This window comes from Chaetodon trifascialis, chromosome 21 (genome assembly GCF_039877785.1).
Source record: "Chaetodon trifascialis isolate fChaTrf1 chromosome 21, fChaTrf1.hap1, whole genome shotgun sequence".
NCBI lineage: Eukaryota > Metazoa > Chordata > Actinopteri > Chaetodontiformes > Chaetodontidae > Chaetodon > Chaetodon trifascialis.
Window position 1 is genome coordinate 15,357,921 of NC_092076.1, and position 27,351 is coordinate 15,385,271.

The 27,351-nt window shown below is 45.0% G+C and overlaps 1 protein-coding gene across 1 annotated transcript in view; it reads left to right on the forward strand.

Annotated features, from left to right (window-relative positions):
• dnah9 (dynein, axonemal, heavy chain 9) overlaps positions 1-27,351 on the forward strand; it is a 118,232-nt gene that overhangs the window by 78,208 nt on the left and 12,673 nt on the right. The window contains exons 60-73 of the mRNA XM_070990066.1: positions 661-849; positions 1,933-2,168; positions 2,249-2,371; positions 2,530-2,734; positions 8,301-8,465; positions 9,575-9,715; positions 11,086-11,256; positions 11,434-11,556; positions 13,479-13,672; positions 15,858-16,006; positions 17,547-17,674; positions 21,807-22,034; positions 24,549-24,740; positions 24,887-25,078. Coding sequence (XP_070846167.1) covers positions 661-849; positions 1,933-2,168; positions 2,249-2,371; positions 2,530-2,734; positions 8,301-8,465; positions 9,575-9,715; positions 11,086-11,256; positions 11,434-11,556; positions 13,479-13,672; positions 15,858-16,006; positions 17,547-17,674; positions 21,807-22,034; positions 24,549-24,740; positions 24,887-25,078 — 2,436 coding nt within the window. The remainder of the gene's footprint in view (positions 1-660; positions 850-1,932; positions 2,169-2,248; positions 2,372-2,529; positions 2,735-8,300; positions 8,466-9,574; positions 9,716-11,085; positions 11,257-11,433; positions 11,557-13,478; positions 13,673-15,857; positions 16,007-17,546; positions 17,675-21,806; positions 22,035-24,548; positions 24,741-24,886; positions 25,079-27,351) is intronic.

The window sequence follows — 27,351 nt, forward strand, 5'->3', positions numbered from 1 at the left end:
CAAAAGTCTCCCTGCTTGTTAGTGTGGCTGCGCACAATTCATATGTTTACACACATACACACGCATATACATGAATCCCCACCATCATCTGCCTGTTTGTAAATCTCCTGCTGACAGCAGCACAACGAAAAGATGAGTGTTGACACTGTTAGTATGATAAACTAAATTATTCACAGGAAGTTTTCAAAAGGCCTGACAGGGGCAACAAAAGGACGAGAGGCAGCGCTCATCTGCTCGTCACTCGCAAATATCAATGCAAATGCAGCCAAACTGACGAAGCGCTCGGTGTTTCCGAAGGTGTATGCTGAGAAGTTACAGTGTGTATCCAAGTATGCACACTCTCAAGTTTGGAAGAGATAAGATATGAAGGTGAACTTTATTGATCCCCGGAGGAAAATTGGATCATTGCTGCGGTAAAGAGTAGAGGTGTTGGTACACGAGCGGAGAGGTGATAAAGGATATGAAAACCTAATAAAAAAGGGCTTGAAGGTGGCAAAGCATTGTTGTTCTGGACGTTTCCTGATGTTCACGAGGCTGTGCGTTGACGACGGCGGCCGTGGATTCATTTAGATTTGATTTTACAGGATGCCTGTGGGGAACGTGCTGTGGTAATGTAAGTTTCAGTGAAATCAAACACTGTGTTCCTGGTCTGTGTTTCAGGTGGGAGGTCTGGCGTCGGAGAACGTTCGCTGGGCGGAGGCTGTAGAAAACTTCAAGAAACAGGAGAGGACTCTCTGCGGGGACGTCCTCCTCATCACCGCCTTCATCTCCTACCTGGGCTACTTTACCAAACACTACAGGCTCCAGCTCATGGACAGCACCTGGAGGCCCTATCTCAGTCAGCTGAAGGTGGGATTACACTCGTGCATTGAGGGGCGACACCTGACATGCACCTTTGTTTGGACTGCTTGTGTTTTTTCAAGTCTTCTATTTGCTGGCGCAGGTGGGGACTGCCTCATTTCTGCAGGTTGTTATGATATTGTGCTAAAGTAATTACTGAAATTTCGGAATGTGGTGACGTTACTAAAAATAGGTCAGACTGGGCAACAACCACGACTGGTCACATGATTTTTACGAAACTTTTTACAATTCATGCATCAAGAATTGCTAATACAAACAGTGATAATAGAATATGTTTGCATTTTGAGGTGAGGATATTTTTTTTTTTTTTTGCTGAAATACCACAAGCAGCCACTGTGCAGCTGTGTTGGCTTGTTTACAATCTGTCTAATTGTCTCACTGTTTGTGTTTGTTGCCCATTTTTCAGTGACGTCATTCCGACAACAGTGAACCAGAGATACGAAAATAAAATTGAAGTTGGAAGAAACCAGTTTTTCTTTCAGGAAGTGCAAGAAAGGCTCTAATCTTCTCCCTTTTAACTGCCATAAATACCCACTTTAGCAGTATTTTAATCCACAACTGAAAATGTGCAAACACATGGAGACCACAAGAGCTGCAGTATGATTGGTCAGCATGGGCTGCTTAGGCTTCTCCAGCAAGTCTCTGACGCTGGGTGAGACAGCATGAAGCAAGTTGAAAAAACGCTCAGCTACCTTCTCCTTTTCAAGAGGACACGTCAAGTATCTCCACTGCAAACCTGTTGCTTGTCACAATCACTGCTGTCTATCACAGTGACTAAGACAATCGCTCTACATTACAGAATGAATTAAAGAATTCAATACCCTCTAAATGTGGAGTGTGATAATATAATAATGAAAGCATGATACCGCTTGAAATACATGCCTCTGCTGTATCAATGGGTGAAATCAGACACTGAGCAAAAAATGAAAGCCCACTTAATAATCATCGAGGTTAACTCGAAGAAGCGGTACGTCCGTATCGCTGAAGCTTAGCATGAACCGCTTTTAAGACTTAACTGCAGTGGGAAGGATGATTCGAGCTTCATACGTACTTGTCAATGTCATCTGTAAGGTTCCCATCCCAGTGACCCCTGACCTGGACCCTCTGACCATGCTGACGGATGGCGCGGACATCGCGGCGTGGCAGAACGAGGGGCTGCCCGCTGACAGGATGTCCACTGAGAACGCCACGATCCTCACCTCCTGTCAGCGCTGGCCCCTCATGGTGGACCCCCAGCTGCAAGGCATCAAGTGGATCAAAAACAAGTACGGCGAAGACCTGCGTGTCATCCGCATTGGACAGAGAGGGTAAGAGGCGTTGCGGTGGAATGTGCTCAGCGTTGTTTTTCTGGAGGGGAGTTTTAGATTGTGCTGCTTTCGTCCTGAAGGTACCTGGATGCCATAGAGAGAGCGCTGTCGGCAGGTGATGTGGTTCTTATAGAGAACCTGGAGGAAACATTGGATCCTGTTCTTGGACCTCTGCTGGGCAGAGAAACCATTAAGAAGGGCAGGTAAAGAACGCTTCAGCTGTTCCAAAAGCAAAACCTTATATTGTTCGTTAGGTCTGAGAACCACTGATGAGACAAGTGTACAAGACAGAGAGAATTTGTCTGAATACAACAAAACGTCCATTTAGCAGCAAGATTTCCGCTCCTCGTTTACCAAACAGGTACATCAAGATCGGAGACAAGGAGTGCGAGTACAACCCCAGTTTCCGCCTCATCCTGCACACCAAGCTCGCCAGCCCTCATTACCAGCCGGAGCTGCAGGCCCAGTGCACCTTGATAAATTTCACAGTGACCAGAGACGGTCTGGAGGACCAGCTGCTGGCAGCGGTGGTCAGCATGGAGAGACCTGACCTGGAACAGCTGAAGGTGAGGAAGTGTCAGTGGAGGCGGAGAGAAACACTACCTCAGACAGCTATTTAACAACAAAGCGCATTTTTAGACGCGTCTCTTTTCATCTGATATGTCGAAGGAATGTAAAAGTGAACCTGAGCAGATGTGAAAGCGGTACCTGTCACACTCCTCAGGTGCTATCAGAGAACAAACAACTGTTCCACGCTGGATCTTCGTCTGTGCAGGTGTAATTAAAAGAAACAGCCAGTGGAGTCGGAGGCCTCCAGAAGCCGTTGTAGCACTCTCGCTCGTCATTATCCATCTTTAACGCTCCGAAATGCTAATGCTAAGAAAACATTGTCTGTCTTTAAACATCACAAGAGGCTGCAGGTCCAGGCTCTTTGATTCCAAGACAATCAGCTGGCGCCTTTGATTAACAGCAAACTAAGTGGATGTGTGATAATTATGGGGCTTTGGGTCCCTCACTTAGGGAGATTGGGACACTGCACAGCTGTGTGTGCCTGTGTGTCTGTGTGAGTGTGTCTGAATTTGTCCCTGCATGCACATGGTGCCTGTGTGTTCACGTGGCGTGTGGAACATAGAGTACTCGGAAAATTAGATCACCACATTAAATGCGCGCTGGATAGTGTTTGGATATGAAGTGTTTGCTTCAAGTTATTTGAAATTTAACGCTTTTTAAGTATCTCATACACGCATATATGAAAGAATACACATTCCTGAGATTTGTCGCAATGTGCCGGCAAAGACACAGAAAAAGACCCCTAGCTAGTGGATGCAAACAGTTCTGGATTTAAAAGATTGGATTTGTAGATGTTTTATGAGGAAGGAAATGCATTCAACACATTCATTTGACTCCGATATAAAGAGTGGCACCCAAACATTTACTCTCATTTCCAAATAAGGAATGTCTGCATATGGCTCCAATCGCATAAATAATGTTTAAACAATTCATTTTAACTGCAGAACTCAGTCTGTTTGTCTTCCTGCGCTGTCACTGAGTGATGAACCTACAGAGGATTAACACCTGATTCTGCAGCTCCCCTCTAATGAGCTTCATAGTGAGTTTTATCGCAGCTAGCTGGTGGAGATGGTGGAACACTTAGTTGCTGAAGAGCGAGATCATTTTCTGACGGGCTGCTTGAGACCAAAAACAGAGCTAAAAGAGAGTGAATGCGTGATGCCTGGTGGGCAGAAACACAACTCCAAATGAGGAATAATTTCTGTAAATATGCAAAAGTTCACCATGTCAACGCATGGTGAACGTGGTGATATGTTATTGTAGTTTTACATGTTTTGCAAGTAATCACAGTAGAAAAGCGACGTACAGATGGCGCACAATCACAGGAAAAATTGTCTTAGCATCGGCCCCTCTGGTCATAGGTTGTCTGGAACTCTACTGGAGGGATAAGCAGCATTCTTCCCAGAGATATTTGCCCGATCCCAGTGTCCACACTCACAGACTCAAGGACTTTGAGGTGCATTCCCACTGAGTCCACCAGGATTTAGGGCTGTCCCACTGTCAGTGCACGAGGGCTCTGTCGCAGACCTTTAGAGTCCTTTATGCACACTTCGTGAGTCTGCATTTCTGCAGACTTTGCCTGAGGGAATAACCCATAGTTCTTAGCGTTGCGAAGTTAAACACAGGGGAAGCCCAGTATACACACATGGAAGGAACAACTAGCAAGAAAAAAGAAGCGTATGATGCCATTTTGACAAAAATGATTCATTAATGACCTCTCGCCCATTCTGTAAGGCAAGGTCCTGGAAGACGTTCAGACCAGGCAGTGAGTTGGCCGTGAGGACAGTAGCACTTAGCAAGTTTAGGGTGGTGGCCTTAGTGCGATTGGATTGGACCGTTCCCTCATCTGGCGATTTAATGATGGTGGAGGAGAGCGCTATACAACAAGTCTTTCACAGCTTATCGGAACGCTGATAAGCTAACTGGCGTTTGGTAAAGCAACGTCACTTCTGCAAGACGGACATCGTTCTCAGTCCACTTAAGGCAACAATTTTATTGCTGCTGTTAAACAAAAGCTTCTAACCGGCTATGATTTAATAGCCACCCAACAAATAGCTTTAAATAGAACACCCAGAAGCTTTAATGAAAGCTAAGTTGGAAGCAAGAGCATCCTAAATGATGATGGACAGTCGCAGAAGATAAAGTATTTACAGTATATCTGAATGTCAGGGATTGATGCGTCCATGAAGAATCACCCATAGAGGCAATAATCCAATAATCCTAATTCAAAAATCAAATTAACTTTTGAAGCGCTGGCAATTCACCATTGTGTCGCAGTCACCCAGGCTGCTGTTCCTGAGACACTCCTCAATTTATCATCAAGCTCCTGGAATTGTGTGATTGTAGTCTTGATGCTATCCTCAAAGGAATTTCATCTGTTTCTTATCACTTTGGCAGACTCGTTTATGTTCACACACTCACATCCACCTCTCCAAAATCAAAGGCCAGGCAGATAGGAGGCGCTTTAAAGGTGTGTTTTCTTTTTAATGTAAATGACTGCCTTTGTTGTGTGGCCCTTGGACCCTTGACTGCGAGGAGGAATGAGCTTTTGTTCCGCTCTGTTGATAAGCGTCACCAGCTGTAGCTTTAAGCTGTCATCGCCGCTAAGAGTTAATGGCCGACTGTGCGCTGTGTACAATGCAGCAGGCTCCTGGTGGCTGTTCGGACGCCTTTCGAGGAGTAATGAGCGGCCGATACGACGTCCACAGTATGGCGTACGGCGCGAATGTAAATGTTCGTAATTAAGTGAAAATCCACTTGATCAAAGCTCCGGCGCCTAATGATGCCTCGCACTCGTCTCATCGACAATCTGCTCTTTTCATGTCAGCGGTTTGAAAAGCGTTGGCCGGTGGCGCTCCTGCACCACAGCAATTAGACAACGCACTGACACACTTCCACTGTTCCTTAAATGCGGCTCTTGTTAGTCAAGGGTAAAGGAAAAGCACGAGTCCCCCTCCATTCAGAATGCGTCTGGCTGACGGCAGTGTCTCCCAGAGATCAAAACACAAGATAATGTGGGAACTCTGTTAACGGGTCAGGCAGATTTACTCGAACACAATCCCATTTGCATTTTGATGGTTTTCTGGAGGTGTCCTTGTTTGCGTCGGGCCTCTGCAGGCTGTGCTTTATTCAGACCTGTGGGCTTTCATTCATGGACAAATCAGCATTTTTAATAAACGGCAGAAGAAGAAGAAGAAGAAAAAAAAAAGCCAAAATGCCAGAGTTATTTTAAGCCTTACGTCCCCTCAGCAAAATCCAGTGGAGAAGAAGTGAAATGTGATTTAATGAAGCTTGATTAATTAGCATTTCACTGAGATCGGAGGGTGAGGAAAGAAAAAAAAAAAAAAAACAAGATCTGGAACTCACTTATCATTTTAATTAACACTGAAAGTTGAAGGTGGAGGGGATCGCTGCGTGCACTCCCTGCACCTTCCTATCCAAACACAGCCCTTAGAATGAGGTGCTGAATGGCTTTTTGTTGTCAGTAAACAACCCGGACTGATAACAATCATCGGACTGATAGCGAAGTGCAAATTGGCTGTACCTGTTTATATTCTCTGAGTGACTCGGCGCCATTATACCTTTAATGAGGTTAGCGTCGTTACTGAGCCGTAAGATGACTACGAGGTGAAAGAGCTCTCATTTAACCGAGCCAAAGACGGGCTAAGGAGCTTAAAATGTCAAGTTGCCTTTTTGGAGTGAGCACAGGGGGATAAGTCTACAACCTTTTACCACAATAACTACCTCCGCCGGCCCCCCCCTTTGCGCACACAAGCGTGTGCGCGGCCTTGTGTGCGTCTGTTCAGGCGCAATTCCTGCTCAGACCTTCGCCGCTAATGAGAACAAAAATGCTCCACTTCCCAAATTACCTTAACAGGGCTGCTCTGTGGCACTCGGTAATCATTTGCCTAAAAAAAAAAAAATGATAGATGTAATATCTCATTTTAATCCCAATTAGGGTGTTCTGCTGACTGGTTAATTGTTTGTTTTCCAAAGCAAGGGTAATTACAAGCACATTGTGCCAGAGGAAAGCTAATCGTTAAAAAGTGACTCATTATTTGATCCGCTTGGGAATGTTTTAGTGTGGATGGCTCTCTCCCTCGAGGGCCCTGAGTCTGGGCAAGTAGAAGGTCACAGTTGACTCACACAGGCAAACGTCCCTGGTTAAATGTCCACCACTCAAACTCATTCTGTACTTTTTCTTTCTCTCTGCTCGAAGCACACGCATGTCAGGTTTTTCCTTAAAATGCCACAAATCACGTCTTTTTTTTCTTTTTTTTTTCCCCCCCGCGCAGTTTTGGCAGAGGGGAAGTTTTCAACGACAGAGCGGTAACAACGTCAAACTCAGAGCGTGTAGATTTAACAAGGCAGAGGCTCAATTAGTTTTAACAATGGTGTAAAATACCTCTCATCACCACAATAGGAAATACTGTCATAAAGAGAGCAATTAAGCAGTGTGATCTCTTAAACTATCAACTCCTCCAGCGCGATCTGAGCTAAGTATGTCTTTTGTCGTGGGAACGTTATGCCACAGGGAGGAGGAACAGCTCCGCCTCCACTGCCCCCAGCTCCCCCAGTGATTACACCGGGGGGGGGCAGAAACAGCACCGGCAGAAACGCATTACCGCTGTTTGTCAGGGATCACGCCACTCAAAGACCTCCAGCTATTATCAGTCACCAGCAACAACGGAGCAGGCAAATCGCACAACAGCCCACCCTCCCGTAATTTCAACAATTCAAAGGTCAGAGAGGCTTCTGTAAAGGCAAACTTCAATAAAGCAAAGTCATTATCGAGCAGAAACAAGGAGCTACAGCAGAGTATAATGAAGGACAAAGCAGGATGAAGCAATAAAGAGAAGTAACCGTGCCCTGCCGGCTTTGTTCTCCCAGTGCCCCTCAAACACCGGGCTTTGAGAAAGCGAAAGTTTCTCTCAGACGCTTGTTTTTTCAGCCAGAACAAAGACAGAAAAAAAGAAACTGTTTGAGTTTAAGCTTTATTAGAGGACGCGGTGCACTAATCCATATGGTGAGCTGTGAGTAAAACCTGTTATTTCTGAGCTGGTTGTGTATGTGTTTGTAGTCTGTATCGGTTCATAATTGAATTTATCAGGTGATTCATAGATGTGAGTGTGTGTGTGTGTGTGTGTGTGTGTGTGTGTGTGTGTGTGTGTGTGTGTGTGTGTGGTTCACCATCAAAGTTACTTCCCCTCTTGCTTGAATCAACGGTCTCATCACATCAAGGGTTAGGTCACCAGAGGTTTGATGTTGGCAACCAGACGGACGCTGGCTAATCCAGCCCCGAGCCCTCTCTTCATGGGTCTGGATGGCCAATGCAGAGCATATTGATTAGTTCTGCCTTTGAGGTGCCCTTCAGTATTCATGTCCTCGTATTGACCCGCACCTTGAACTTTTCCCACCGCCTCAGATTATGATGACAAGGCCAGAAAAGAACCTGACAGCGAGCAGCTCGTGCGGCTGAGAAATCCTCATTGTTCGGATAAACTCCGCAGATTCCAATGAACCTGTAAAGTGGAAGTTTGTGTGTGTTTCTGTGTTTATTAGTCCGACCTGACGAAGCAGCAGAACGGTTTCAAGATCACTCTGAAGACGCTGGAGGACAACCTGCTGTCTCGTTTGTCCTCAGCCTCAGGAAACTTCCTGGGAGACACGGAGCTGGTGGAAAACCTGGAGACAACCAAACGCACCGCTGCCGAGATCGAAGAAAAGGTCCTCTTCTTTTTTTTTTTTTTATCTTTTCAACTGCTTGCATTTTTATCATCTCTACTCCTGCTGTTACCGGGTGAATAAACCCAGTCCCTTGTTCAGACCCTTTTCCCTGTAATTACAGTGTAGTAACTGGGCACGTCGGCTTTAGAGTCAAGCAGACCAATTTTCACTGTAATTACCAAGTACATATTATTATGCAGTGAATTACTACAGTATAATTATACTGTATAGTTTATCACCAAAATACATTTTATTAAACAGAAAACAAAGCATACATCTCAATATTAGCCAAAGTTAGGGGCTTCTGGATAAAGAAGCCTCCAGCTTCAGATCCAGCTCCAGATCCATAACACTAACTTGAGTTTATGGGCCAATCCCTGCACACACTGTGCATCATTACTGAAACTTGACCACATCGTATCACTTGAAGCGTACTGCAGCAGCAGCCACAGCCTCGGCCCACGAGCTTGATATCCCCTTTGAAGCAACATACATAGTACCCTCATATCCACAAGGCTACAGTATATTTCTGTAGCAACTGTGAATCTCCCATTTTCAGGTGTGTGAAAGTCAATTCATTATATCTTATATCAAAGTCTACAGTCATTGTTTCAGTGTCACACAACATTTGGCTCTTTTTTATCTAGCTAGTGTAAAAAGATCTAAAGCATTGCAGTTTTCCGTCTTCTCTTTTTTTGGTCAGTAAAATCAGATCATGTCACCTCAGCAGAGAATCACAGCTTTTTCTGATCCTTCAGAGCACTTTACTGCACCATGATGTGAGAGATGTCGACGAGACGAGCGCCGCCTCGCAGATGTTCATTCTTAAGCATAATTGCGCAGGCATTTGCAGATAAAAAAAAAAAGAAAAACAAACAAAAAAAAGAAAAAAAAAGAAACGGCACATAATTGTCGTGTTCCACACAGTGTGAGAACATTTCGGCTGGAACCGTGAAATTGGAATAGCTCTGCTCTTCACTGGAGGGTGTTTTATTGGATGGTGCGCAATTTCATCATTAGCTGATTGATGAGCGTGTGACTATCTGTGCCGATGTGATCTTGTGTCTGTGAGTGCGATTCCATTTGTGTTTGCGCTGTCTTCACTTTAGGTAAAAGAAGCCAAGGTGACAGAGGCTAAAATCAATGAGGCTCGGGAGCACTACCGACCAGCAGCAGCACGGGCTTCCTTATTGTACTTCATAATGAACGACCTCAATAAAATCCACCCCATGTACCAGTTCTCTCTCAAGGTAGCCTCACTATTTACACGCCGTGCTTCCTGCCCGCCTCACGGGCCCTCACTGAGACCCTTCTTTACACTCATTCCTCTGTTCCTCCCCTCCTTCCTCCATTTGCTCACCATGTTTTATGCTCTTTGCCCTGCTTTTATTGTGTTTGTGGCTCCCTAATGTGGTTATGTAGAGCGTAATGTCTTTCATATTGTCAGCCAGCGAGCGCTGAGAGGAGGCAGCCTGAGATATGGTTTGCAATCACTCCCGACTCTGCAGGTAGCTGCCCTGGCCCAAGTTATTTCCCAACATAATCAAATGAAAACACATACAGGGTGTATATACCTTTGACCTTGTGAATGAAATGAAATATGTTATAATATGTGTTCTTCACACGAGGTTAGAGCAAAGTGTGACTCTGCTAAACTGACAGAAATGACACCAGAGCACACAGAGTAGAACATAATGGCAATTATCCCATTTCCTGAGTTACATTGCAGTTTACAGTCACTCCAACAGCTACTTTTTCAATTAGACCTCAATCTGCACATTTGGTTGGCAGTAATATGTGTAGACTCTGCTTGGTATGGTCAAGTAATCTGTGCTGTAGTGTTCACAAGCAAGAGATGGTCACAAAGTGAAACTTAGGAATCATTTCAGGAGTGATGGAGCTACATTTTCTCTGTTAACAGACTATTTAAAGAACAAATGCAAACTGGAGACACCATATATTAGCAACAAGGCATGATTCTGTTTTTTTTCTTATTGTCATCAAATCCCATGAAAAGACCAAAACCAGCAATGTGTTAATCTTTCTCTCAAGACTCTCTGCCCTCAGTTTCCCTCAGCTCTACGCAGCTTTTTAGCATCTTTCAGCTGCTTGTTTTGGTTCACTCTTACTGCACTCATCGGCCTCGTTTCCAGCAGCAGCAGGCGGCTGTTTTCGGTGAAAAGGCTCTGCTGAGCCCACCGAGCCAGCGTAAAAACAGCAGACCAGCTGGTGAACACAGAGAAGCACTTCGCAGCTAAAGAGACAGATACTTTCTCTGTGAGCTGGTGGAGACCAAAACGGAGCTAAATGGGAAATAAGCATTGTCAGCTAGTGTAACAGTAGTAGTAGTTAGGGTTAATAACAATAATAATACATGATGAATACTTAACTCAGAACACATTTCAATCACTTACAGTCAATAACTTTCTATATCAGCCAAAGTAGTATTGTATACAGTAATATATACAATTGTAATAATATATAATTTCATTTATTGGTTTCTATTTTGTTGACTCTGTTACTCTATATCCAACAATATTATTACTTTGCTACTTCCAACACTTCGATGTGAGACGCTGAGACAGTACTGAGTGTTGTGCCCGCTCCTGTGCGTCCTCAGGCGTTCAGTGTGGTCTTCCAGAAAGCCGTTCTGAAGGCTGAACCAGACGAGGCTCTGAAGCAGCGGGTGTACAACCTAATTGACAGCATCACCTCCTCAGTTTTCCAGTACACCACCAGAGGCCTGTTTGAGTGTGACAAGCTCACGTACATCGCTCAGCTCGCCTTCCAGGTAGGAATGGAAGTCGGTTTCATCTTCTGCATGGTTTGTTTTGAGAACAAGCTTGCCGTTGAATCGGCCGCTCCTGAGACCAGCAGCCCTGTTTGGATCTAATCAAGTGGAAAGGAAATGTGGTTTGTGCTGAAAATACAACATTTCAAAAGTCCTTCCTGTTTGTTGTGTCCCCAGATCCTGCTGATGAATAAAGAAATAAACCCTGCAGAGCTGGACTTCCTTCTGAGATACCCTGTCCAACCAGGTGTAACATCACCAGTGGATTTCCTATCTAACCACTCCTGGGGAGGGATCAAGGTACAGCGAGAGGCTGAGATGGCTGTATTCCTGCCACTGCTGAAATGCAATGACAGCGGAGAGGGGCTGAATTCTTGTTGTGAAATGCAAAGGGGCACCAGCAGATCAAATTTCTTCTTAGTGCGCAGTCAGACAGGAAGTGGGCGATGCTTGAAGCTCGATGGTGTCAGACGTCACCTCTGAGGGCAGAATCCTCTGATACTTGCATTTTCAATGACATGGCAGTCAATTAGAGCACCTTCTGACATCCACCTGTAGACTCTGCCATCCCCTAGAGGGGAAGTTAGCATCACCCCTCCCCACCCTCTGGTGCTACCTTGTTGGGAGTGGCGAGGTAAGAGACAAGATGTGAAATATCAATACTGTAAACAAACACCTGAACAAAACCCTCCTGCCAAGATCCGCACAAAACGGCAAGATAAAGTTGTTCACACCATCCCGAAATAGGTTGCTCTTTCATGAAGATAGAACCCTCCTCTTGAGATTGAGAGAGATGTATTAAAAAGATGCATGAGGAGTGTTAAACGGCACGTCAGCTCTATCTTTAGAATCCTCTCTTTTCGAGGCATATCTCGAGAAATAGTCTCCACGAGTGAAAGGTTTAATTGACTCCTATGTCTTTTTCCGAGCTACGTTTCCCTCCAGCCTGTCATGTACGAGAGGCCTGACTGAAATCCACAATTTCCCTCAAGTTATTTGAGTACTCAGCTGCTTTATGCCTGTGTGTGGAGCTGCTTCCTGTGATGCAATTTGTGCAGCCCGTTCTCCCAGCAACAACTTTGCGTTAAACATACTGCGCTTAAGAGAGCCGGCGACGTAATTGAAGTCTGTTTTCTCTGTTTCAACCCAAAGCTCCGCTCTGCTGCCGTGTGATTCTCTGGGGCCAGGCTTAGCTCCGTGACCCCGGTGCATTTTAACATTGAAAGGGCACTGGAACGAGCTCGGTCGCTGCTCTTAAAGAACAGACGTCTGGCAGTGCGGTCCCGTGGACGTCAAGCAGCAGAGGTTCCCTCTCTTGTCAGATCAGTTTAGCAGTAAACTAAACCCTAACGGCAGCATGTTTTTTTAGCCTCCTCTGCTCATGAATTTTTCAATCTGTACCGCCTAGAATATTAACTTAACCTAAACCCCTCTGAGGGTTTGGAGACGGCCTTTCCCCCAACTGCACTCAACCCACTGTGGTTGTTTAAGGCGCTGCTAATCAAATTCCGTCACTCGATTTTCTTATCGCAGTTGGAAACATAATCAGCTGGAAAGCTTTAAAGGCGGATAAGATCCTCGATTGTTTTGCCCCTCTTGATGATATTAGCAGAGCAGGAGTCCCAAGAGACCCAGTGTATTCTCCCTCATCAGGCCTGAGAGGTTGCCAACTGCCTGTAGTAATTAAACACACAGTCGCAGTGTGCGCTGAGCCATGTCGTCTCACTTTACCGTACCACCGCGTGCTCAGTGGCGAGTGTTTGTAGAATGTTGTTTTTCCATAACGTCTTGTCCTCTATGTGTCTGCCATGGGAAAGCTTCAGGACAGTACTTGCAAGAGACAGCATACAGGAGACATACTGCATGTGTGTGTGTTTGTATACTTGTCTGGGAGTCTACCTGCTGCACTCCATGACACCGCTGTTCTCCACAGATGAGATAAGACATTTGTCAGCTGGGGCATCGCATGAAGCCCCTGCCAGTTCTGCAACGGATGCATATTCAGTCCTCCCCAACCCCCCGTCCCGTTATGAAAGGGATCGTGTTTACTCAGCATTTCTGTTTGAATAAATATCATTTATATAGGCATGAGGAAAGAAAAGCACTCCTTCCTGCTCTTTTTTTTTTCAGCCGACTTCTGCAAACAAAGTTAGTCCTTGTGCTGTCTATTGTTAATGTGCATTGCTGATCACAGTCACTTTTGTTTCCCCCCCGACCACCAGTCCCTGTGCTCCATGGAAGAGTTCAGGAACCTGGATCGAGACATCGACGGCTCAGCCAAACGATGGAAGAAGTTTGTCGAGTCCGAGTGTCCAGAAAAAGAGAAATTCCCACAGGAATGGAAGAACAAGACCTCGCTCCAGAGACTGTGCATGATGAGGGCCCTGAGGCCTGACCGCATGACGTACGCCGTCAGGTGAGGAGGAGAATCACAGCTCGCCCTTTGCCCCGTGAAGGATCTGTGCTGTTTGGTGGAAGGGGAAAGGTTAAACATCTTAACCTCTGACTTAGAGTTTGAGTTGACAGGGCACCTGTGCTCACCGCCGCTGTGTTTGTGTGCTGTTGAGAAGAAGGAGCAATTACACAGCTCTGCAATCAATGAGCCTCATTATTAAACAAGACTATAGAAGAAGCCCTCAACCTGTGTCATCTTATCAAAGTTGGACCCCATTTCCACCTGGTATTAACATGCAATCTCTACCTGGATATGTCATCTGGATATTAGAACACAAAAAAGGGCTGAAACAAAGCAACGCTCAGAGCAAGCTTCCAAAGCTGTCGACATCCGGTGCCTTTACGTCCATTAGGTGGCCAGAGCCGCAACTCTAAAGAAATGTTTCTTCAAGTGGCCAAAAAAATTAAAATAAGAATAATAATAATAATTAATGCAGGCTTAAATACAGCATGTTTGATGATGTTATGAGGCAGTGCGGGATGATGGGAGTTGTTGTCTTCACTGTTAAATAACCACCACTGCTGATTCAAATGTGTGACTCAGGCAAAAGTCAGGCTGACAGGTAACCAAATGAAAGTACCATTACCTTGAGTGAAGCCACAGATTTCCCTTTCCCCTTTGAACTTTCTTGGAAATATTTGCGACAATGAAAAATATTAGTGCTGTCAATCGATTAAAATATTTAATCGTGATTAATTGCATAAATGTCATAGTTAACTCGCGATTAATCGCATATTAATCACACATTTTTATTTATTCTAAATGTCCCATTAATTATCATTTTAATACTGTTAACATGGAAAAATGGATAGGCTTGCTTTGTGCAAATGTTTTTTATTGAAAACAACGTGTAGTGTTATATTTCACACTAACATTCTCATTTTGAGCAGTCATTCACATTTGAAGGAATCAAATCTCACACAATCTAACACTGTCAATAAACAGATGACAAAAAAATAAATACTTGGTTACAAAAAAGCCCCTTCAACAACCCTTTCTAAGGGATCAAAACAGGGTGATACAAGATAAAGTTACAAAGTGCACATCATTGTAAACTAGGACTCAGCCTATAGTGCAGTTAAACCATGGCTTAAACTTTCCTTTCTTAAGTTTCCTTTGAACATACAAGCAGTCAGACTATGATGCTCTTCTGTTTATTCACCCGAGGCTTATCAACCAAGCCTCTTATTTCTCTCTAGAAAGATTGAACATTTCTTGGCTATGGCAGCAGTAAGCTTGTTTTTAGTTCCATATGCCTCTGTCCAAACTTTGGTCTTGTCAGTCGACCCATCTGGCAACTTTTTGAAACTAAACTTTCTATTCAGAAAAATTGATTTGCTTTAACGCCTTTACAACGCGATATTTTTGACAGCACTAAAAAATATACATCATAAGTTTTGTCGTGTTTAGACATTTGAATTCAGGAATGTTTTGCCTTTAAGAGAAATAAACACCCAACAAGTTAAAGTCATGCGTCATAATTCACCTTGGGCTAATGATGACGCATCACTTCCCTTGACCTGCGTATATAATTTTCATATTGACATCTGTTCACAATGGGGGCATAATAGAGAGAGTTCAGTGTCCTAAATCAGATTGGGTGTTTATAGCAGGTGGAAATGGGACCTTGATGACAAACAGGCCTTTTGCTTTCAGACTAGTATCAAATAGGCTTCAAGCAAGCTGGCTGAGTTATGAGGTAGACCTCTATGGTATGCGTCACTTACCTAAAGCTATTTATTGACACAACAGCAGAGTTTGCTGCACAGGATCATTAAAGTGTTTCAAACTCAGTGTTTAATTGCTTTAAATTTGACTCATCCATCACAATGTAATTTATGTGAGCTTTGTATCTTCAAATATTCTGCCAGCAAGGATTTACATATAGAAAATTTGGAATGTGTATCTATTAAGAGTGAAAGCGTTCACTTACTGTTAGAACAGCAGCGAGAAAATCATTATTTTTTAATCCAAAGAGGTTGAAAAGAGCTGCTGACAACACGGTCGTGACTCGAGTTAATGTTTTTCCACAAGCGGCCGTCTGCATGAGGCGCTACAGAAGATTCCCCCTCTTCAAGTTATTCAGCTTGTCGGTCAAAGATAATAAAAAAGGGTTGAGGAGAACTGAGTCATATTCTCCCCGCAGAGACTTTGTAGAGGAGAAACTGGGGAGCAAGTATGTGATTGGCAGATCACTGGACTTCGCCGTCTCCTTTGAAGAGTCGGGTCCGGCTACGCCCATGTTCTTCATCCTGTCTCCTGGAGTTGACCCTTTGAAGGATGTGGAGAAACATGGTAATACCCTCGCTTGTTTTATCTTTAATAAGCCATAAAATTCAGCCTCCGAGTGCGTCCTGGACTTTTATCACAGCATACATATTGCCAGTCATTTCTTTGTCGTGGGAGCGTACTGGATTTTTGTGGAACAGCCTATTGAAGTCAAGTGCAGGCCCACCTGCATGCATGATTTCCACTTTGATTCTTACTGCATAGGATTATCAGTCAGAACAGCAGTCATCCCAACACATCTGCTCTGTGTCTCTGCTGTGATATCAGCCATCACTGCCAATGCACAACAGGCTCTGGGTAGATTGAAGGGATTATACTAAAGGTCACGAATATATGAGATGACACCACTAGTGTATTAGGGGCAGCAGAAAGTAAATGTCATTGCTTTTGGAGTTACTTTACATTTCTGTATGAATAATGCGAACGGCAGCAAGGACGCGCTGTTTTGATTTTTGACCACAAATGTGCCAAAAGTCGAAGCTTTTGTACTGACCTGGAACGGGGCGCCATCACAGCCTGACACTTTTGAATCTGCTGCCAAATAATTCAGTCTGTGGGTATTTGAAGTCGGCTCCATGAAATATTCAGATTTCGGGGATTGTATCAGTTTGCCGGAACAAAGAGATTCCCTCAGCGTCTCCGCTGTGACCGAGTCACCGTACGTTTTCAACTTTCAGTGTAATTGTATTCAAATAAGTCATGATTGATTTACTGCTGTCTGATTTGACTGTCTTGGATTTCTGTTTCCGCTTGAAAGCCCCCTCCTGAAGAAATGAATCCACACCATATTCAACACGGACAGTCAACTGTTGCTATCCAGAACACACAGTAGAATAGCAGCAATTGTGCTCCTCTGCTTCATTTTCACAAAGGAGCCACAGAGCTGCCGTCGACAGACCTTTGGCCCTGTGCGAAATCCGCCATCCTCTCCTAATACGATAAGAGGGAGCACTCCTACTAGAACTGCCTGCGAGGGGTGTGATTATTGATTATCAACACCCTCACTTGGAGCGTAGTCAATCACATCAAAGCTAAAAGTAACCAATCGCTGCTTCTGCACAGAGCGCGTGGTGATGATGGGTAGCAGCAGCCACATTACACTGAACCACAAAGAGGTGCTTTTCCATTATAGCTGTGACTATTGGGTTTCTCATTGGTATTAGGCTTCAATTAGATTTTCATTAGATAGATGATGTGATTTTGTATGCTCTGCAGGGGACTAATATCCCTGAGACAAAACCTCGCTATCTGCTCGGTTTCAGGTTGGAGCTTTAATGGAAGCGACAGAAATAATTGTATTGTTCGAGCTAAATTTCCAACTCGAGGTGGGCGAGTAAAGCTGAGTCATTGGCCGCGTGCTGATGATGACCTCAGACGCACACCGCGACTGGAAACTGGCCACTTTTGTTTCTTTGATGAGAGACGTGAAGATCGTTATCACAGTCGAATGGTTAAAGTGGTTACAAAACATAGATAAGGCGACGTTGGAGGTGATCGTGTCAGATGGTGTTTTTGTTTGAAATGCTGCTCACGTGCTCTCTTTCAGGGAAGAAGCTGGGTTACACCTTCGACAACAAGAACTTCCACAATGTTTCTCTGGGTCAGGGTCAGGAGGTTATAGCCGAACAAGCCCTTGATTTGGCGGCAAAGAACGGCCACTGGGTCATTTTACAGGTACAGTGTACACACACCGCACAGGCACGGACAGAAGCATCTCACCATATTCAATATACTGTCCGACGAATACTGCTTTGTTTTCATGAGAACAGCCACGTTGGGCAGATCCAATTATAGTTTGGGGTATTTGAGCAATATGAAACATATGAAAGGACACTTCAGTATGATGGATTAAACACTGAATTACAGCATGTGGTAAATCCCATTCACCTCACACAAAAGGTGCCAAATCATAAAACATACAGCTGAAATAAAAAGTGACATAGAGACACTCATGAAAAACAAACACGCATATCTCAAGCGCTTTTTGCTAAAATGACTACAGGGTTCAGGGTTTTTTTTTTTATTATTAAGGACAGGTTTTAGCTGGCATGTCCTTTATCTGTGCATGGTGTGAATGAGGTGTATTATCACATTGTTTTTCATTGCAATGGGATGTTTGCTCTCCTCCCAGGTTTGTCTGCGCGGAAAAGTGAATTTAATTTTCTACGGAAATTTCCTAACTGAAAGGGCCGTGGCATTATACAGTACAATATCTACAGCCCCGGTGTCTGTTCTCCTCTTATCTGGAGGGCAAGGCTGGCGTTTGCATTTTAAGTGGAAACCTTGGTGGAATTCTAATGGGAAGTATCGACAGATATGAACCGCAGACCGGGCACTGCGGGACACCCTTTTCTTTTAATTCACACAGCTGGTAGAAATTCAAGAAAAAAAAAAAAAGACTGGGACACCATCACTCTCTGCTCCAGACCCAGGGTAGCAAAGACAAGCAGTTGTTTAATTACCTTTGCATAAGATACCCGATCGATAGGCTTAAAAAGGCCTTGTCCCCCTGGCAACAAACCTCCCACTCGCTTTATCATCGGCTGTCTGTTTGTCTGCCCGCTGAGAGCCACCCCTCTGGCACTGAGGGAAATGGAGGGGAGGGGAGGTATCATATTCTCGTCTCCTGTTTTTACCAGCAGCCTCCTTCTCCTCGATACAGCACTCCATCCTCTCTCCCTCCTCCCACCCTCTCATTCATGTAACTTCCATACTTTGGTCTTATCATTTTCTCACACCACATCTACCCTCTTATCAATCCTCACGTCCTCCCACCTTTCCAACAAACCTGCTACCCCCCCCCTCCCCCCACCAACTCGTCCCACGCTCCACCCTTACTCTCCCGCTGCCAGGCCCGGCTCCATCAGCGGAGGGCCGGGTCAATGGCAGGTTCCCCTTCACTGACGGGTAATTATGCAGCAGAACAGCAGCTCCTGCTCAGATGGGCCTGGGAGACAGAGATGCAGAAACTTTGAAAGCAGCCCATTGGGAGGAAGGAGGTGTGGGGGGAGCGGAGAGGCAATCAATCGGGCAGATTGGAGTTGAATATCCCACATCGGCCAGGCAGTGGGAATCGAGTGGCCTAAGCCCGCCATCCTCTTCGCACATTTACTGCGGAGGCCACCCCATTTGCAGGCACTGGCAGGAAGAAAAGCATAAATGAGAGAAAGCAGGAGAGACAAATTGATGAAAACGCTCCCTCGATGTCCTCTCTTCGCTTCACTTTGGAAGGAAAAGACACATAGCTTCTGTAGTCTTTCGAAACGTCAGTATATCACACATTCCTCTTTTTTTATTATTATTTTAAGAATTGGACAAGATTTATTTTAAGTATTGATGGAGAGATCAGCTCTTTTTAACCCACATGAGAATATCAATATTGTGACCTTGTTTAGTAATTCATGTGAAGTGAATTATCTTGCATTTTATACTCTTTATGACAGAGCGGCACCATTTCCTCCCACTGTAAATTCCACTTTTAAATTTGCTGCTGGATAATGTAATAACAGGCTACACCAACAACATATCACATAACTGGAAGGTCATATTGGTGGAGGGAGCTGCAGCAGCAAACAGCATCGGCATGTGTATTAGCGGAGTGACAGTGAGGAGCGCGTGAGTATGATGGGATGTGAAAAGTCAGTCGCTCGCCGCGCAGCCGCTAAATGAGTCAACAGCCGTGTGGTGTGAATGAATCAGGGAACACAAGCGTGACTTACGCGGTGCTTCAGTTATTGCACTTTTAATTCTTTCATTGTTGTTTCTCATGTTTTGTTTCCATCAGTGCAGTGTGGCGGATGGCTCTGATACTACAATACCCATGAGCCTCGGCACAAAGTAGAGCCACAGAACATTAAAAGTGCCAAGAACTTGAGAGGGAATTCTTTTAAGCTACAGGTTGTGTGTGATCTTTAGCTCATTTAGCATGTTAGCAGTACTTGCAGTGTAATTTCAAGGTTGATGATTGGATGGTTCTGAGGATGGTTCTGTCCATCTTGGGAGTTGTAGTTCGGCGCTCTGTCTACATTTTGCCTGTGCACAGGCTTATTCTACTCACTCTTTATTACGGCTACAATGAAAATGCAGTTTCTGTGCATTCCAGGGAGCGAGTTGACCGTTAAAAATAAAGGCCCTCTAAACCTGCAGCCCTCAAACTGTATCCTGCATATTTCTGAATTTATCGGCGCCGTCTTTAAATTTGGGCTCGGCAGTCTGTCATGCTGTCAGTGCCCGCAGTGTGTCGGCAGTCCTGTTTGTCCCTCAGCCCTGTGCCCGTGTCAGCCCGCCTCTCCACCACAGGGGAGGCCTCCTCAGCGACGGAGCCCAGCTGCGCCGCTGTCCTCACCGCTGCTCCTTGACGAATGTGTTTTTCACACGCGCGAAAGAGAAAGATGGCGCGTGCGTCACCTGCACGTGCTCGTATTTGCAGCCACTGCGCGCGCGACGGGCAGTTCGATGTGCCATTGTGCTTTCCCTCAGGTTGCGTTTGATAGCAATGCATCAAAGACCTTGCCAGTGGTGTCATCTAATGGGTTTTAGATTCAACTTTTATATTATTATGTAAATAGGTGACTCTTTGATGTAGTATCAGCGCAGTCATCACAGGGGCTGGAAGGCCCTTATCATAAGACGTTGAGGGAACAAAAAAGTGTCGCACCTGAAAGTTAATTAAAAAGCCATAAAATAGTGGCTGCTCCTCTGTCTTGTTTGTTTGTCTGTCGGCCTGCTGGTCTGTCTCTCTCCCCGCCTCCCTCCCCCCCTCTTCTCCCCCTGCAGCCGGAGGATGAATGGTTTCATTACAGTGACAAGTTCTGAGGCAGTCTCTCACTTCGTCTGTTGGCTCACTTTATTGCCAAACTATTTACATGCCAAGAGGAAGGGTTGTACTCTGGCTTGATGAAAAAGCGCTTGAATTTAGACTTTTAATTTGTATACCATTCATTATTCTCCAAGGCATCGAGAGGCAAACTAACTTCTCCGCCGCTGAGCTCCAAGCTCCTCTCGGACTTCTCTCTCTCTCGCAGAATGTGAAACTTTCCTCTTTTGTTTTTCGTCGACTCTCCCGAAAATGGACGTCCCGCTCCCTGTCATGTCGCGTCGTTGTGAAAGAGGGCTAACTGCAGCCATCATAAGGAAGATTAAATATGGAGAGCAAAGGGAAATGAGAAAGTAAAGAGGCTTATGAATTAATGACTGGAGTTATTAGTGCTGTAATTAGATTTAGGGAATGGGCAGTGCTGCATGGTGAGATGTGGGGGGCTTGGCTGACTCCTTATCATTCACAGGATATCCTGTAAGTGTCAGGACAGTTGAGATGGAAAATTGAGCTCATCCATGCTTGTGTGATAGTACAAGTCAGCTCCACTGCCCGCGCCGCACTGAGAGATGAATATGCAGAAAAGTCGGGCTGAAGTTACGCTGGAGAACGGCCGGCTTAATGTCAGCAACCTGGAAATGGGTTTCAAGTGCTGTGTACCATTTAATTTGGTGCCACATCAAAGTCACAGGGAAGAGAGGAGAATATGCAACAATTTAATTGCTCCTTTTTGCTAGGTGTCATTACAAACATAAATTATACAGTCAATTCCAGCATCAAGTACCTTATTAAGCTATTATGTGTTATCCATTAATGCCCAGACTTTCACAGATATTCCACAGAAAACATTATCTGGGTGTAGATTAGGCTCTTTAACCTCACAAGGGAGAATTAATTTTGCCTAACAGCTTGTCCCCCAACCAATAATATGCAGTTCTCCTTCTTAACCCCATACTTGGCTGATCCCGTTTCCTGCTCTTCTCTCTGTAGAATATCCACTTGGTGGCTCGCTGGCTGGGAACTTTAGAAAAACTTCTGGAGCAGTATGCAGAGGGAAGCCACGAGAACTTCAGGGTGTTTGTCAGCGCCGAGCCCTCCTCCACCCCCGAGGGCCACATCATCCCACAGGGCATCCTCGAAAACTCCATCAAAATCACCAATGAGCCTCCCACTGGCATGCACGCCAACCTGCACAAGGCCCTGGACAACTTCAACCAGGTAATACCCTGCCCCCAACCGTAACTATAATCCTGATACAGAGGAGTGATGTCATTCAAAGTGGTGAACCTCGCTCCGTCCTTGCTTGTGAATGACTGAGCCTTTCCAGGATGCCCCTTTCATACCCAATCATGATCCCATCACCTGTTACCAATGAACCTGTTTACCTGTGGAATGTTCCAAACAGGTATTTTATTAGAGCATTCCACATCTTTCCCAGTCTTAAGTTGCTCCTGTGCCAACTTGATTAAAACGTGCTGCTGCATCAAATTCAGAATAAGCAGATATTTACAAAAAACATTGAAGTTGATGAGGCAGAACACTAAATATGCTGTCTTTGCAGAGATTTCATTTTTTAAACAGTATCCCTCCTTTGGAATCGTGGTTGTTCTTCACACTTTCATTGCATCTCAGAGGCAAATCTTGCACTTTTCAATCCCTTACATTTAGTGTTCTATCATCTTCAGCTCATTGTTTAGCATCTTTAGCCATATGTAATATGTAGAGTTGTGTTTACAGCCTTGTCTGCTGCCCCAGTAGCCAATAAAAATCATTGAAGCTTTAAACTAGCCTCAATTCAACTTAATACAACTTGAAATCATAAAGTACTGGTGACAAAGCCGGTCTGAGTTCATGGAATGTTCAGAAAAGCAGGATTGTTGAAACATCCTTACTTCTAATTGGACGTTTTTGTGACACCCACCCTTGTAGCCACTGAAGGTCACCACTGAACAGTTCCATTGCCCATGTTATGGGATTTTAATATATGAGGGCGACTTATGCTTCATGTTGATAAATGCTATCTTCCTCTGAAGGGCTCGTTTTCACGTTTGCCGTGAGTGTGAGTTGAGACAACACATGCCAATTTTCACTCCAGATTTCTCATCAAGTTGCCAATTTGCATGTAGGAGCTGGCAGATGGCAGCAGTCACCTTTCACTCACCTTGCAATTGCCTCTGACCCATGGAGGACAGATGTGAGTGTAGCACATGCTAACGTTCAAAGTTTGGATGGTTCCATTCTGCGGGCAGATGGCGATAGCGTGTTCACAACAAAGTCTGTTTGCTACTTTTTGTGTTTGTTATTAAAGAGTGGCCAGACAATATCATGCTGCTCGGCCGTTCTACGGCCCCTGTGGTTAGAATGGATCAGTGCACTGCAGTGGCCTCTCCCACCTTTTCTCTACCTTATCAGCTCTCCTCTCTATCTAAGCCTTAACATTACCTCAGTGCTTCGCTGCCAATGCATCCTCCCCCTCACCATTACCTGAGTGCTCGGCTTCCTCCGCTCCATTTCCACGATCCTTAGTTTGCCGATATCTATCTGCCTGATAACGCGTTTGTGAGCCCCACCTTATGCAGAGGGAGGTCCACTGAGGTAAGGATGGAGGGAATATTCCAGTCATGTGTACTCAGTGAAAGCTAATCAATGTTAGGCTAACCCTTTGTAATAGCCCACCCGTGTGGCTAAAGCCGGCGCTAAGCCAGAGAAATGACAGTTTCTTTCCTCTTGACCTTTTCACTGGCAGATGCGTACAGCTCCACTGCCTATTTCCATTGGCAAGATGGAGTCTGGGTGGGCTGCAGTTAACATCTGGCAAGACAGTATAGGTTTTTACTGAGGTAACACTTGTGTGGTACTGTTGTGAAATAAGCTGTTATGGATTTCTGCTTCTCTGTTTACTGAAACTGATCGATTCAGTTCATCTTTCAAATTTTCCAGTTATTCAGACTCACGCATACCCTGGCGCTAATCTCAGATCTCCGCCTGTTCAAAGACATCGAGGTGCGTTTTTCAGTGCACGTGCGTGTGCAGGGTGTTGTCTTTCTCTCAGTGATCTGACTGCATGTCATTTCTCTCCACTCCACAGGTCATGAATAGGGAGGCTATGCATCTCTTTCAGCTGTGTTGAGCACAGGAGTACAGTGCAGAATATTAACTAAATCTCCGAAAGGGTGCGCGTATGTGTGTGTGTGTGTGTGTGTGTGTGCTAGTCATTCTTCACTGTACTTGTGTGCATGATGCGTGTGCGTTGCAGGAGTCAGCTCCCCAGGGTACTGCGCCAGGGGAAGTGAAAGGGCCTTCACCGCAGCACTCACCATGACACATGCTGGTATAAAGAGAATTTGGCCTTCCTATTTCCATAGGGGTTATTGGCATGCTTATTTAACTGTCTCCCCCTAGAGATTACAATGCCATTTACGTCCATTTTTTTATTTGCCTGTCTGGAATAATGAGCCCAGGAGACGGTTGGAGGCTGAAAGCGCCTGACAAGTTGTGACAATTAAAAGGGAATCTCATCGCCGGCTTTATAGCTATCTAGTCATCTCATTGTCTGTCTGTTAGCGCGCCGCAGCGCTGGGGACTTGACAAAATAAAACAGATCACAGGGCTGCCTGCCACAACTTTTTACCTGTAACACGCCGACGTGGCTCCGCTAATGCAGCTGTACAGTTCAGGAGGGGTGAGCGCGTGTCTTCAAAATGTGTTCCTCTTTGTTTTGTCGTTCTCAAGGACACGTTGGAAATGTGCGCGCGGGAGAATGAGTTTAAGAGCATTTTGTTTGCCCTGTGCTACTTCCATGCGGTGGTGGCGGAGAGGAGGAAGTTCGGTCCTCAGGGCTGGAACAGATCGTACCCCTTTAACACCGGAGACCTCACCATTTCTATCAACGTCCTCTATAACTACCTGGAAGCCAATCCTAAGGTAGATGTGTTTTTCTTTTATACCCTAGCAATGGATTACAAAGAGCATTTGTGATCTTAATTGGAAATCTAAACACATGTGACCTCAGTTAAACACCACAGGCCACCTTCCAGCAAAGCAGCATCCCCTCTGTCTCTGAATCCTAGGTGCCGTTTGATGACCTGCGCTACTTGTTCGGTGAGATCATGTACGGGGGTCACATCACGGACGACTGGGACCGCCGCCTGTGTCGGACCTACCTGGAGGAGTATATCAAGCCTGAGATGATGGAGGGAGAACTGTTCCTAGCGCCTGGCTTCCCCTTGCCTGGAAACATGGACTACAACAGCTACCACCAGGTGAGGCGGATGAGACAGTGACTCAAATCAAGTCATTCCAGCCTTTAGATTACATGGAAAGTAAACTGAAGTCAGTCCGGCAGCAAAAAAAAGCATACAAAAAATCAAAAAAAGCAGCATAAAAGAATGAATTCAAGCAATGAATACAATGTAACCCATAGTCAGAATACAAGAACATGTTATGATTACAGCAGTGGCATGTTAGGTGTTTACTTGGGGCCATCAGGGGTCCCCAAGGGGCTATATGTGGCCTCCAGCAACTTAATGGTGGTTTAATATTGCTAAAATTGAATCACTATAATTAAAAGTTGTCTTTTTTTTCCACCATCACTATTCCCCATGTACAGTGTTGAGTTCTACAATTCAATGTTAAATCAATAAACAATAAAACTCTCCCCATATGGGTCCCTGGGACATAACAGATTGTAGTCTGAGTAATATAAATATTTCTCTGAGTTGGAGCTGCTCTGTGGGTGGAAGGAGTTTGCCAGTAAGTCGAACTGGCAAACGTCAACGTTAGCAAACTAAGATTAGAAAGTCGTATGACAGGGAAGGTTGGAAGTCAAAATCAGTGGAATTAAATTGAATTAAATGAGGAACGAGCAGTTATCTACTGTCCATCCTTTGGCTGAACATGAGGTGGGCAAACCTACCCAGCATGCCTTAGGATAAACAGCACCAGTCCATTGCAGAGAATATATGCTAGAGTTGCATCATGTATCCAACTGTGTGCTAACGAGTCGTAACATATGCCAGATGTTGTGTTAACAGCTTGTTTCAATGCCCTCTGTTGGCGAAAAAAAGCTTTCAAGTCCTCATTTAATCTAAGTTTTGCATCTTGGATGCACAAATACAGAGAGGACATGAGGGCTTGGTCACACCAGGATTTACAAAATAATTAAGCAAATCAGTTCCCTTCAATACAATCAACATAATCAGTGCCAAGTCTCTTCCCATGTACTGTATGCCATGAATGAAACCATCCACAACCAACAGTATCCACTGCACAACCCCTGCAAGTAGTCACTCCACCCTATAGCCTCAATATTGGATGATTCTTAGTATGTTTTTACTCCACAATGCCTGTATTTTTAAAATGAGATGAACTACATTAAGGAGATATTCTTTCACGGTTATTATTAATCATTCAGGTCTGAGACGGGAGATGAACTCAAGTCCCCAGCATGAAAGTCGGACTCACTTTCAGCCACCCACCACCCCAAACCTCCACACCTTTACTTCCTGCTTTGATACATAAAGGCCACAGCACTGCACATTAGGACTGAAGGTCCTAGAGGTCGTTGAATATAGATGGAATTCTTTGGCTTAATTTGTGATCAAACCCGCCATGGAGCCACCACGCTGCTCTGGTGTTTAAAACCTTTAAAAGGCTTAGAATAAGCATGCAACATACATCCGCCTCATCCCCCCGTGTGATCGGCACGCAGGCTGTTGACCTGACTGAGCCTCAGTTTGCTTTAGAGCACTTCATACACAAGTCCTGACAGCTGTAGGCAGCATCAGGTCACTGCTTCACCTCAGTCTACCTCACCCTGTCTGTCTTGAAATGTTATTTATCACCAAACACAAACCTTGATTGACAAGGTGAGATCAGAAATGAGGTGGGTTGTTGTGTCAGCCGCAGCAGCGCGCTACAAAGCCTCGCATATTATGTGTCAGAAGTGAATAAATAAGCGAGGCCAAGCGTATTGTGCTTATTCCATTTTGCCATTTGAAGTTTTTTTTTTTTTTTTTCTGGGGGGGGGTTAAGCTATATTGTATTAGTCCCTTATGAGTCAGAAAAACTGACAACATTTGTATGAATGACAGTAGTGTTCTTACAAACAGTCCAGATTTCCTCATGAGGTCTGCACTGAGGCAGCCAGAGAGTGCAGTCTGTATTCAAATTTTCCCCCAGTCTGGATGCTGCTCAGCGGGCACATCCTGGCTGTCACGGTAGCTCTGGTGGGAAGGGCTGGAGCGTTTTACACTGGACTGTCACCACACAGCCAAGCTGAGGGCTGAGCACTTGAGAGTTGGCCCAAGAGCAGAGGCTGTAAAGGCCCGTGGGTCCCCGGGGGTCTGTTAGGCCAATATCTCCCTCACAACCATCTGGAGCAAACAGTATATTTAGGAAAGGAGCCGGGTGGGATGGGCACATAGAAGGAAGCTGACTCAGCAGTTTTACTCCTCTTTCAAGAATATACAGGTGTACGCAATCAGCAAAAGTTAGCGAACAAGCACAGAGGAGATCAAACAAGCAGACTACAAAG